Source organism: Stenella coeruleoalba (genome assembly GCF_951394435.1).
Source record: "Stenella coeruleoalba genome assembly, chromosome: 16".
Classification (NCBI taxonomy): domain Eukaryota; kingdom Metazoa; phylum Chordata; class Mammalia; order Artiodactyla; family Delphinidae; genus Stenella; species Stenella coeruleoalba.
Genome location: NC_137162.1, coordinates 79,953,670 through 79,967,336, shown reverse-complemented (window position 1 = coordinate 79,967,336; position 13,667 = coordinate 79,953,670). Strand labels below are relative to the sequence as shown.

The following is a 13,667-nucleotide window of genomic DNA, read 5'->3' as shown; positions in this document are numbered from 1 at the left end:
CAACATTCACATTAAAAGGGTCCCAGAGGGAGAAGAGAGAGCAAAAGGACCTGAGAAAATATGTGAAGAGATTATAGTCAAAAACTTCCCTAACATGGGAAAGGAAATAGCCACCCAAGTCCAGGAAGCGCAGAGAGTCCCATACAGGATAAAACCAAGGAGAAACACGCCAAGACACATATTAATCAGATAGGCAAAAATTAAAGACAAAGAAAAATTACTGAAAGCAGCAAGGGAAAAACGACAAATAACATACAAGGAACTCCCATAAGGTTAACAGCTGATTTCTCAGCAGAAACTCTACAAGCCAGAAGGGAGTGGCATGATATACTTAAAGTGATGAAAGGGAAGAACCTACAACCAAGATTACTCTACCCAGCAAGGATCTCATTCAGATTCGATGGAGAAATCAAAAGCTTTACAGACAAGCAAAAGCTAAGAGAATTCAGCACCACCAAACCAGCTCTACAACAAATGTTAAAGGAACTTCTCTAAGTGCAAAACACAAGAGAAGAAAAGAACCTACAAAAACAAACCCAAAACGATAAGAAAATGGTAACAGGAACATACATATCGATAATTACCTTAAACGTGAATGGATTAAATGCTCCAACCAAAAGACACATGCTTGCTGAATGGATACAAAAACAAGACCCATACAGATGCTGTCTACAAGAGACCCACTTCAGACCTAGGGACACATACAGACTGAAAGTGAGGGGATGGAAAAAGATATTCCATGCAAATGGAAATCAAAAGAAAGCTGGAGTAGCTATACTCATATCAGATAAAATAGACTTTAAAATAAAGAATGTTACAAGAGACAAGGAAGGACACTACATGATGATTAAGGGATCAATCCAAGAAGAAGATACAACTATTATAAATATATATGCACCCAACATAGGAGCACCTCAATACATAAGGCAACTGCTAATAGCTATAAAAGAGGAAATCAACAGAAACACAATAATAGTGGGGGACTTGAACACCTCACTTACACCAATGGACAGATCATCCAAAATGAAAATAAATAAGGAAACAAGTTTTAAAAGACACAATAGACCAGATAGATTTAATTGATATTTGTAGGACATTCCATCCAAAAACAGCAGATTACACTTTCTTCTCAAATGCACACGGAACATTCTCCAGGATATATCACATCTTGGGTCACAAATCAAGCCTCAGTAAATTTAAGAAAATCGAAATCATATGAAGCATGTTTTCTGACCACAACACTATGAGATTAGAAATGAATTACAGGGGAAAAAAACATAAAAAACACAAACACATGGAGGCTAAACATTACGTTACTAAATAACCAAGAGATCACAGAAGAAATCAAAGAGGAAATCAAAACATACCTAGAGAAAAATGACAATGAAAACACGATGATCCAAACCCTATGGGATGCAGCAAAAGCAGTTCTAAGAGGGAAGTTTATAGCTATACAAGCCTATCTAAAGAAACAAGAAAAATTTCAAGTAATCAATCTAACCTTACACCTAAAGGAAAGAGAAAGAAGAACAAACAAAACCCAAAGTTAGCAGAAGAAAAGAAATCATAAAGATCAGAGCAGAAATAAATGAAATAGAAACAAAGAAAACAATAGCAAAGATCAATACAACTAAAAACTGGTTCTTTGAGAAGATAAACAAAATTGATAAACCATTAGGCAGACTCATCAAGAAAAAGAGGGAGAGGACTCAAATCAATAAAATTAGAAATGAAAAAGAAGTTACAACAGACACCGCAGAAATACAAAGCATCCTAAGAGACAACTACAAGCAGCTCTATGCCAATAAAATGAACAACCTGGAAGAAATGGACAAATTCTTAGAAAGGTATAACCTTCCAAGACTGAACCAGGAAGAAATAGAAAATATGAAAAGACCAATCACAAGTAATGAAATAGAAACTGTGATTAAAAATCTTCCAACAAACAAAAGGCCAGGACAAGATGGCTTCACAGGTGAATTCTATCAAACATTTAGAGAAGAGCTAACACCTATCCTTCTCAAACTCTTCCAAAAAATTGCAGAGGAAAGAACACTCCCAAACTCATTCTCTGAGGGGACCATCACCCTGATAACAAAACCAGACAAAGATACTACAAAAAAAGAAAACTACAAACCAATACACTGATAAATATAGATGCAAAAATCCTCAACAAAATACTAGCAAACAGAATCCAACAACACGTTAAAAGGATCATACACCATGATCAAGTGGGATTTATCCCAGGGATGCAAGGATTCTTCAATATATGCAAATCAATCAATGTGATACACCATATTAACAAATTGAAGAATAAAAACCATATATGATCATCTCAATAGATGCAGAAAAAGCTTTTGACAAAATTCGTCACCCATTTAATGATAAAAACTCTCCAGAAAGTGGGCACAGAGGGAACCTACCTCAACATAATAAAGGCCATATACGACAAACCCACAGCAAACATCATTCTCAACAGTGAAAAACTGAAAGCATTTCCTCTAAGATCAGGAATAAGACAAAGATGTCCACTCTCGCCACTATTATTCAACATAGTTTTGGAAGTCCTAGCTACGGCAATCAGAGAAGAAAAAGAAATAAAAGGAATACAAATTGGAAAAGAAGAAGTAAAACTGTCACTGTTTGCAGATGACGTGATACTATACATAGAGAATCCTAAAAATGCCACCAGAAAACTACTAGAGCTAATCAATGAATTTGGTAAAGTAGCAGGATACAAAATTAATGCACAGAAATCTCTTGCATTCCTATACACTAATGATGAAAAATCTGAAAGAGAAATTATGGAAACACTCCCATTTACCATTGCAGCAAAAAGAGTAAAATACTTAGGAATAAACCTACCTAGGGAGACAAAAGACCTGTATGCAGAAAACTGTAAGACACTGATGAAAGAAATTAAAGATGATACCAACAGATGGACTGATATACCATGTTCTTGGACTGGAAGAATCAATATTGTGAAAATGACTATACTACCCAAAGCAATCTACAGATTCAAAGCAATCCCTATCAAATTACCAATGGCATTTTTTACGGAACTAGAACAAATCATCTTAAAATTTGTATGGAGACACAAAAGACCCCGAATAGCCAAAGCAGTCTTGAGGGAAAAAAACGGAGCTGGAGGAATCAGACTCCCTGACTTCCGACTATACTACAAAGCTACAGTAATCAAGACAATATGGTACTGGCACAAAAACAGAAACACAGATCAATGGAACAAGATAGAAAACCCAGATATAAACCCACGCACCTATGGTCAACTAATCTATGACAAAGGAGACAAAGATATACAATGGAGAAAAGACAGTCTCTTCAATAAGTGGTGCTGGGTAAACTGGACAGCTACATGTAAAAGAATGAAATTAGAATACTCCCTAACACCATACACAAAAATAAACTCAAAATGGATCCAAGACCTAAATGTAAGACCGGACACTATAAAACTCTTAGAGGAAAACATAGGAAGAACACTCTGACATAAATCACAGCAAGATCTTTTTTGATCCACTTCCTAGAGTATTGGAAGTAAAAACAAAAATAAACAAATGGGACCTAATGAAATTTCAAAGCTTTTGCACAGCAAAGGAAACCATAAACAAGACAAAAAGACAACCCTCAGAATGGGAGAAAATATTTGCAAACGAATCAATGGACAAAGGATTAATCTCCAAAATATATAAACAGCTCATGCAGCTCAATATTAAAAAAACGAAGAACCCAATCCAAAAATGGGCAGAAGATCTAAATAGACATTTCTCCAAAGAAGACATACAGATGGCCAAGAAGCACATGAAAAGATGCTCAACATCACTAATTATTAGAGAAATGCAAATCAAAACTACAATGAGGTATCACCTCACACCAGTCAAGAATGGGCATCATCAGAAAATCTACAAACAACAAATGCTGGAGAGGCTGTGGAGGAAAGGGAACCCTCTTGCACTGTTGGTGGGAATGTAAATTGATACAGCCACCATGGAGAACAGTATGGAGGTTCCTTAGAAAACTAAAAATAGAACTACCATATGATCCAGCAATCCCACTACTGGGCATATACCTAGAGAAAACCATAATTCAAAAAGACACATGCACCCCACTGTTCATTGCAGCACTATTTACAATAGCCAGGTCATGGAAGCAGCCTAAATGCCCATCGACAGACAAATGGATAAAGAAGTTGTGGTACATATATACAATGGAATATTACTCAGCCATAAAAAGGAACGAAATTGAGTCAGTTATAGAGACATGGACAGATCTAGAGACTGTCATACAGAGTGAAGTGAAGTAAGTCAGAAAGAGAAAAACAAATATCGTATATTAACACATGTATTTGGAACCTAGAAAAATGGTACAGATGAGCCGGTTTGCGGGGCAGAAGTTGAGACACAGATGTAGAGAACAAACGTATAGACACCAAGGGGGGACAACTGCAGTGGGGTGGGGATGGTGGTGTGCTGAATTGGACGATTGGGATTGACATGTATACACTGATGTGTATAAAATTGATGACTGATAAGAACCTGCAGTACAAACAAACAAACAAACAAAAACTAATACTAAACTTTCTTTGTATTATTTGTATGGAAATATGTTAATATAAATGTTTCAGACATTACATGAAATTTCTAAAAATCTTGTATGTTCTGGTATAATGTTATAAGTCATAATTCTAGTTATTACTTTAAAATGTATCTCAGAAATAACTAAAAAAAGACAATAAAATGAAATCTTAGTAAAAGAGTAAAACAAATATTTGTGGTGGGAGGGTTAAAAGAAAATTTCAGGAACAAAATTTGTAACTTGACAGAAATGCATATACACAGAATGCAATGTCATTTCCTTTGTCATTTTTCAGTGTAAGTATTATAATAAGAAGTACACTGTGTCGATGACGAATTTATCCTATTTTATATCTGCTATTATGAGCTGTATGAAAGGAGTCACAGACTACAGAAAGGACAATGAAATATAATCAATACAATATCACAGTCTGAACGTAGACATGATATACAAGTTCTGATAAGAAATAATGAAAATGAAGAGCTAAAGAAATGAAGGTAAAACATAACTGCAATCTTGGGTACAGTTCTAATTCTGAATGAATTCACTGGCATTCTGCTCTATGAAAATTATTTTTAGCTTCACTGAAGATAATGCTGTGATAAAATATTAAATGATGAGAATAAGCACTCTACCTTTGAGATCTTCCACTGTTTCCTGTTCTGGCAGCTCCTAAATAAATTAAAGAACAAAAATCAATCAATATAAAAAAAAAAATCAATCAATATGACTCAGCTCCCTGCCCACTTCCAGGCAGTCAGCAGCCACTGTTTCTCTCAATGGCACATGGGAAAGACACAACAGAGTGTCCACTTAGAAAACAGGTAGCAAAGATGGACACAAAAATATCTAGAGTGTAGACATCCAACCAAGCCCACGGTGCTGTGAGAAAAGGGAGTTTGGCAATTAAGAAAGTAAGGAGAAAAAATAATGGGCTACTTCAGACTATAGTGAATAGAGCCCAAGAAAGTGAATCTAGAATAAAGGTGATTTAAGTATGATTTCATGTGGAGTGGTGGAGTGGATTCCAGGGGAAGGCATTGCAAATACGATGATTGAGATGAATGACAGACAGGACCAGGGAGAGGGCAGTGAAGGTGAGCTTAAGGGTTCTTCTGGTCGTGGTGCGGTCTCGGCAGGGCAGGCAGACTGCAGAGAAGGCCGGTGGGTGTGCTTGGAACGGGTGACTGGGTGTTTATCTCATGGTGCATGTGCTCCCCTCAGGTCATTGCCACCAAGAGGCCAGTATTTACAACCAGTGCACGTAAGTTGCAGTCACCACCATTGCACACTTCCATGATCAACACTCCAGCAGCATGAGGAGAGTGAAACAGAAAACAGACCACTAACCAGGAGCCCAGATGAATGATGAGAGTTTATGCTCTGTCCTCTGGAGCTGCCGTGGACGGGAGGCGTGGAGAGGGTTCGACTGGCCTCTTCCTTTTTACCGTTGTTAATCCGCCCATTATTGCTAAGCCACCATGAGAAACACAGGGGCAGTGATATTATCAAATAAAACTATGGCTCTTTTGACCTTAGTCCTTAAACAATTTTTTTCCCTTGATTCCACTTTGTCCAATTCATGGTATACACAATGGACTATTACTCAGCCATAAAAAAAGAAAGAAAGAATGCCATTTGCAGCAACATGGATGGACCTGGAGATTATCATACTAAGTCAGACAGAGAAAGACAAATACCATATGGTATCACTTATATGTGGAATCTATGATATGACACAAATGAACTTATATACAAAACAGAAACAGACTTAGAAAACAAACTTATGGTTACCAAAGGGGAAAAGGACGGGGAGGGATAAATTAGGAATTTAGGAGTCACATATACACACTACTATGTATAAAAGAGATAGACAACAGGGACCTAGTGGATAGCACAGGGAATTATACTCAATATTTTGTAATAACCTATATGGGAAAAGAATCTGAAAAAGTATATATATATATATACACACACATATACACACACACACATAATTGAATCACTTTGTTGTACACCTGAAACTAACACAACATTATAAGTCAACTATATTTCAAAAAAATATATATATGTATAAAAAAGGGGAAGAGTTCATGGTATACAAATTTTATTTTTAAAAGCTAATAAACATTACTTTAAAATAAGACATGCTCTCTTAAGGAACTATCAGAAATAAGACCAAGAATAGTGATGCATGCTCACTTGAGAATTACTCTTAATATTTTAGTTCTATGCAATGTATTACTTTTATATTAACAAACACAAATGTTCTTTCTGAAAATACTCTGGCGGGCACTAAGCATTGAGATGATGAGATAAAAATACTGAAGTGAAATATTTTGCTACGCTAAGCCTAATGCAAATGAATTTCAGAGCATGGTATAAGGTCGTATTAAATAGTCAGTTAAACCGTCTGGATTATCCACGGTAAGGCATTATCATAAAATGCCTATCAACTTAGGCATTATTTTTATGCCTAAGTGTATGTTTAAATATAAGAAAAATGTACATATTTGTGTCTGCCTCTCCTGGCATATTTTCACAAACAACTCATACATGAGAAAAATTATTTTAATCAAAATTAAAACCTTTAAATTATGAACTAATGCATTAATGAGAAATGTTACCCTGTATTTTTATGATTGGTTATGTGGTCACTGATGGCCTCTTTGTCTTTATTTGGCTTTTCCTTCTTTCTGGAGGGCCTTTGCTGAATCACTTCTCCTTTATCAAACATGAGGTGTAGGCGATAACTGATCAATTTGATTATTGTGAAGAATATCGTCACTGAGCTGCAGTAAAAAAATACAGTGATGGCATTTGGAGGAAAAGCCTAGAGAAGAGAAAAGAAAGGAAAAAATGTATTTGCTTGTAGGATTACCTCCGGTCTTAAATCTGAAAGTATTTTAAAACTATTTATTGAACATAAATTGGGCGAGATTTCAAATTTTATTAGTTTTATAACTTTTCCTGTTCGTAATACCTGAAGAGAAAGAGCTACTACCTTTTTATTTTTTTAAAAAGTCTTTCTTATTTTTCAGGTGCTGGTACTAGCTGCAATGACCAACATGTGATTTGCAGACAGGAACCCCATAGAACAAAAGATACGTTATAGTGAGAGTCTCCAATTTCTACCAGCTCTTTTCTACAGGCTAGTCTGGTCTTCCGTGCACATGGTCTTCAAGGCCAGAGGAGGGCCTTTGAGATGCTGTTTTCTTCAACAAAACACAAACGGCCTTGCAGAGAACAAAGGGAAGGAGAAAGGTTAGTATAACGCCCCCTTGCTTTCCTCCCTGATTTCCCATTGGGTTAATATCATCAAGCCATGGACTTCTCTAGTGACATGACGTAGGCAGGGGCCATAAGAGGGTGTACTGCCTCTCAAAGGCAGAGGGACATTTCCAAAAGTGGCAAAGGATCTTTGCATGGAGATCACGGTGAAGGTCAGCTCAATTCTGTCCAATCCCCTCAAGAAACAAAATGAATCGCTGGGATCCACGTAATTGTCCCACTCTGTAGGATACCCCACATCCCTTCCTATTTCTCTCACAGACCGTGGACCATGGCAGGTTCTCTGGTCCTTCCTAAATGAAATTCTTATCTTCTGGGATAGAAATGAATTCCTGAGGGTCCCAAGATGATACTAAGGACAACCTCAATAAACAGTGAGACCCTTTTAGCAATGCATCTCCCAGAAGGATCTCATAAGTCCAGTAATGATTCCAGTCAGTGCTGCAACCTGGAACACAGCGAGGCTCAGAGGCCACATGGCCCGGCCCCCTTCTGCTCCCATGCAGCCCCGTCACAACCTGCCCTGGTCCTATCTAACAATTTACCATCTGGGTAAGACCGTTCCTAAAACAGAATAGCCAAGCCAAAGGAACAACCAAGAAAGAGGAAACGATCACCTACAGTAAAAGCGGAAGTGAAGAATTTTCACCATCACTGACTTGTTTTCATTTCATGCGGATAAAAGTTCACAAATAAATATGAACTCATAAATAAGTGAATGACAGAATGATTAAATAAGATAAATATCAGATGGATAGAAATATATAAAGTCAGTTCCCCTCCCTGGAAGCAGATAAGTTCCACATTTACACATGTACCTCCTCATGAGAAGTTGTGAAGAACCTCAAGGAATATATAGCCAAGTTGAAGAGAGACAGAGAGGAGAGGCCATTAATAGCCCCCATCACTTTTCCTTAACATGTATGTATATTTCAGGTCTAAAAAAGTGTAGGCTAATAAAAAAGAATGAAATAATGCCATTTACAGCAAAATGGATGGACCTAGAGATTACCATACTAAGCGAAGTAAGTCAGAAAGAGAAACACAAATACCATATGACATCACTTATATGTGGGACCTAAAAAAAAAAATGATACAAATGAACTTATTTACAAAACAGACTCACAGATATAGAGAACAGATTTGTGGCTGCCGGGGAGGAGGGGAGAGGGGGCTCGGGGAGGGAAGGATTGGGAGTTTGGGGTTAGCAGATGCAAACTATTATGTATAGGATGGATAAACAACAAGGTCCTACTGCAGAGCACAGGAAACTATATTCAGTATCCTGTGATAAACCATACTGGCAAAGAATATGAAAAAGAATGTATGTATATATAACTGAATCACTTTGCTGTACACCAGAAATTAACACAACATTGTAAATCAACCGTGCTTCAATAAAATATAAATTTAAAAAATAATAATATCAATAAATGTAGGCTAAAGCTAGAGAGTAAGTTTGAAGAAACTGATAAAGAAGCAATAAAACCCAGCAAATGCTAAAACCAACATGATGCTGAGTGAAGTAAGTCAGAGAAAGACAAGACAAATACTGTATGATCTCACTTACATGAAATTTATTTAAATATAAGTGAAATACAAATTTATATTAGTTTAAAACAAAAAGAAAAACACCAAACTTATAGAAAAAGAGATCAGATTTGTAGTTACCAGAGATGGGGGGGTGGGAGGAGGGAAACTGAAGGAAGGTGGTGAAAAGGTCTAAACTTACGAGAGTAATAAGTACTAAGGATGCCATGTATATGATGACTATAATTAACATTGCTGTATGATATACAGGAAAGTTGTTAAGAGGGTAGATTCTAATTCATCGCAAGAATTTTTTTCTTCTCTTTGTACTGTATCTATATGAGATGATGGATGTTAACTAAGCCCATGCTTAGCTGTGATAATCATTTCACAATATATGTAAACCAAACCATCAGGATGTCTACCTTAAACTTATACAGTGTCATGTGTCAATTACTTCTTAGTGAAAGTGGGGAGAAAAAGAAGGCAGATAAAAAAGTTTTTAATAAAAAATAAACCCCAGCAAATGTCTATGAGAATAGATTAGCAAACTGTCATATACAAATTATTTTTTAAAGGAGAATTATTTTATATTATTTTATTTTATTTATTTTCTTAGTTTTTGGCTGTGCTAGTGGGATCTTAGTTCCCCGACTAGGGATGGAACCCATGCCCCTTGCAACATAAGCACGGAGTCCTAACCACTGGACCACTGGAATTCCCTGTCATATACAAATTATATTCATAAGTTGTTTGAATTATAATGTAGCTTGGGTCTCATAGTATTCCAGTTAGTAGGGGTAGCAGGGAAAGTGCTCTCTCAATATCCCACGGGCTCTCCTACATTTCCCAGCCTCCCTTGCAGTCAGGCTGGGCCCATGTGCCTACTTTTGGCCAATGGGCCATGAGCAGAAGTGGCCAGTGTCACTACTAAGCCTGAACAATTATGAGCTGGTGCCTCTTCCATGCCACTCTCCTCCTCTTTAGTTGATAATCTCAGAGGCCACGTTTTCCAGATCCATCTACAAGATAATAGAGCTTCCTTCAGCCTGGGCTCCTGGGTGACTCTATGGGACAAGGCCCTTACAGACCCAAGATGGACATGTAATAGAAGCGAGAAATAAACCTTTGATTCACTGAACCACTGAGATTTGGGGCATGGCAGCTAGCATGGTTTCACCTAAATTAATATTGGGGGGTACCATTTTATGGGGAAGCTTCCATTCAAGATTAGAGATAAAAACCCTAAGGCATTGGGAAAAGAAGGTTAGGGATGAAGGGGAAGAGAGAAAAGATTATATATGGATACTGGGGAAATTCATTTGGAAAAAAACTGACTTGCCACTATTCTCATAAATATGGGCTACAGCATAAGCTTAGTAATGTTGGAATTAAGAGAAGGCAAGAAGCTTGAAGTTGAAGTTGACATGAACATTAGTAACTAGTTTGCAACCCAGGTGAGAAGAGGTCCTGTCTCATCCTCGACGAAGGACCACTTAGCACTCTGTCGCACCACTGAAAAGCCCCTACACCGCACCAGACCCTGGTAAGAGATAGACATTTTACTGAAAATTTCCTTGGCGAGAGGAAAGGTTTCACAGCATGTGACTCATGGCACATTATTCCTCCCCAAATTCTCTGCTCTCATGATTCCTTTAAAAACCTCTCCCCCTTCAGTAGACCCTCCAAATGGAATCTAGCATCCTCTAAATGTCCCCTTTTTATGCCATATAATTAGAGCTCTGCCCATATTCCCCCAATTCTACATTCCCAGGAACATCACTGAAAATTCCTATCAAGGCCATTTTTCTGCTGACCTCATTATGCTCAGTCAACAAAAGATCTCCAGCTTCTAGAATTTTCTCTCCTATAAGTATGCATGCAAGGAAAGGAAGAGGGTTTAGGAGAAATCTGTCATGAATGAGCAGTTTTAAATTTGTATTTAATTTCGATCCCAGATTTTTCCCCCGATATAAGGTATATTCAGATCTTGAATAGAGGTTTACTTGTTCTAAGGTAAATCACAATTTTTTCTTGTTTACATGAACTTAGCATTTTAACACAACCTTATTAACCATAGGAGGCAACCTTTCTCAGAATTATATTCTGAAAAGGATGATGGATGTTAACAGCAATCTGGCTGTTACTCCCCAACACTCCACTGAAAATGTTCTTGTCAACGTCTCTAAAGACAACAATTTAATCCAATTTTCTCAGCAGCCCTCAACACAGTTCCTCGCTTCTCGAAATGCTCACCTCTTTCTGCTTCTAAGAGACCACACTCTCCTAGCTTTGTCCCTGCCTCACTCACAGCTCCTCTTTGCCTTACGTCTGAGTCTAGAGCTCCTGGGGCCTCAGCCCTCTTCTCTCTTCCTACACGTTCTCACTCAGTCCCTTGGCAGTCAACGGAATCCCTATATTGATGATTTTCCAATCCATATCTCTGGCTTAGACAGCTTATCTAAGCTCCCCACACCTATATCCAACTACCTAGTCAACATCTCCACTTTCACATCTAAAAGGAAACTCCAAGCTAACATGTCTAAAATTAGGTATTTAGTTTCATGTCCTTTGTCACCAACTGTCCTCTCCTACATACCCTTTCCCACCTCAGTCAACGGTACCCCAAACACTTGCTGCTCAAACCAGGTAACTGGGCATAACCCTTGATTTCATCCTTACTTCTCCACCCCAAAAATGAACATATCACTAAATCTTATCAAACTAGATCCACATTTCTCCATCTTTACTGCCAACATCACCTCTGGGCTGGACCAACAAAATAGCCTCTGAACCTCCCACTTCTATCCTGCTCTTTCTCGAATCTACTCTCCGCCCAGCAGCCAGAGACATTTTTTGACAAAGTAAACTGGCATATCTTTTTAATGTGTTTTTTAACCTGTTTTATACCTCCCAAAATTATTAAATAAACAAAGATGGAGGGAAAAAAACTAAAATTAAACACCCACAGATGAACCTAACCATATAGCAAATGGATAGCATAACAACAAAGACAAATCAAAAATTAGATATAAAAAATTATTAGGGACTTCCCTGGTGGTCCAGTGGGTAAGACTCTGCGCTCCCAATGCAGAGGACCCGGGTTGGATCCCTGGTGAGGGAACTGGAACCCGCATGCATGCCACAACTAAGAGTTTGCATGCCGCAACTAAGAAGTCCGCATGCTGCAACTAAAGATCCCACGTGCCGCAACTAAGAAGTCCACATGCCGCAACGAAGATACTGAAACCAAGACCCAGTGCGGCCAAAATTAATAAATAAATAAAATAAGTATTTTTTAAAAAGGACTTAATCCTATACAAATATTGAATCATTACATCATAAACCATAATCTAATATGATGTTATATGTCAATGATATCTCAATAAAAAAAATTTTTAATAATTAATCCAAGTAACTTTAGAAAACAATACTCTCACAGCACATTATTGCTATATTCTTAAAATAATAATAATAACAAAAACACAAAACAATCTTGGACTTAACCAAAAGATTTTCTTTTGGTAGAGGTATGGGAGTAGTAATTCCTGTGTATATTTTAGGATTGAAAAAATGATATTGTTGGCAACCAGAGTTCTCACTGTGGGAAAAAAGGAGATACAAATGTGGAGCAGGTGAAGGAAAAGAAAAATCCTTTAACTTGGATCAGATTTTAAAGGTTTCAGAACAACTCTCAGTAGGCGACTGCTAGATAGATAGGTAGATATGCTCCCCTAGCTCTGTCTACTGAAAGGACCTAGAAGCAAAGACAACCCCAAAGCAATAAATATAACTACAGCTTCCCCAAATCTTGGATTCCAAATGCCACTTCCCACCAAAAGGATCAGGGCTCCTTAGAGCAATGACTGGTTTTTCCAGGGCTGGAGCAGAAAATGTATAAGCTAAGTGTGGACTAACTTGTTGGGCTAGAAAGCAAGAAAGTGCTCAAAAGCTGATGAGGACATATCCAAAGGACTCAAAAACTGCTGGAAAAAGGTACCACTTGCCAAATTTTGGGTAAACTTAATATCAAAAGACTGAGGAGAGTTGCAGGATACAAGATGAATGTACAGAAATCTGTTGCTTTTCTATACACTAATAATGAACTATCACAAAGAGAAATTAAGGAAACAATCCCCTTTACAATCACATCAAAAAGAATAAAATACCTAAGAATAAACTTAACCAAGGAGGTGAAAGACCTAGACCCTGGATACTATAAAATATTGATGAAGGAATCTGAAAATGATAAAAAG

The 13,667-nt window shown here is 37.4% G+C and overlaps 1 protein-coding gene across 6 annotated transcripts in view; it reads right to left on the bottom strand.

Annotated features, from left to right (window-relative positions):
* The window catches only part of PCNX2 (pecanex 2), a 281,732-nt gene that overhangs the window by 247,544 nt on the left and 20,521 nt on the right, over window positions 1-13,667 (bottom strand). For 4 of the 6 annotated variants that reach the window (XM_079900242.1, XM_079900240.1, XM_079900241.1 and 1 more), the window contains exons 2-4: window positions 7,218-7,423; window positions 5,941-6,061; window positions 5,226-5,262 (exon numbers count right to left, since the gene is read on the bottom strand). In XM_079900242.1, coding sequence (XP_079756368.1) covers window positions 5,226-5,262; window positions 5,941-6,061; window positions 7,218-7,327 — 268 coding nt within the window. In that variant the 5' untranslated portion in view covers window positions 7,328-7,423. The remainder of the gene's footprint in view (window positions 1-5,225; window positions 5,263-5,940; window positions 6,062-7,217; window positions 7,424-13,667) is intronic. The other 2 variants (XM_079900243.1, XM_079900245.1) reach the window with 1 other exon arrangement.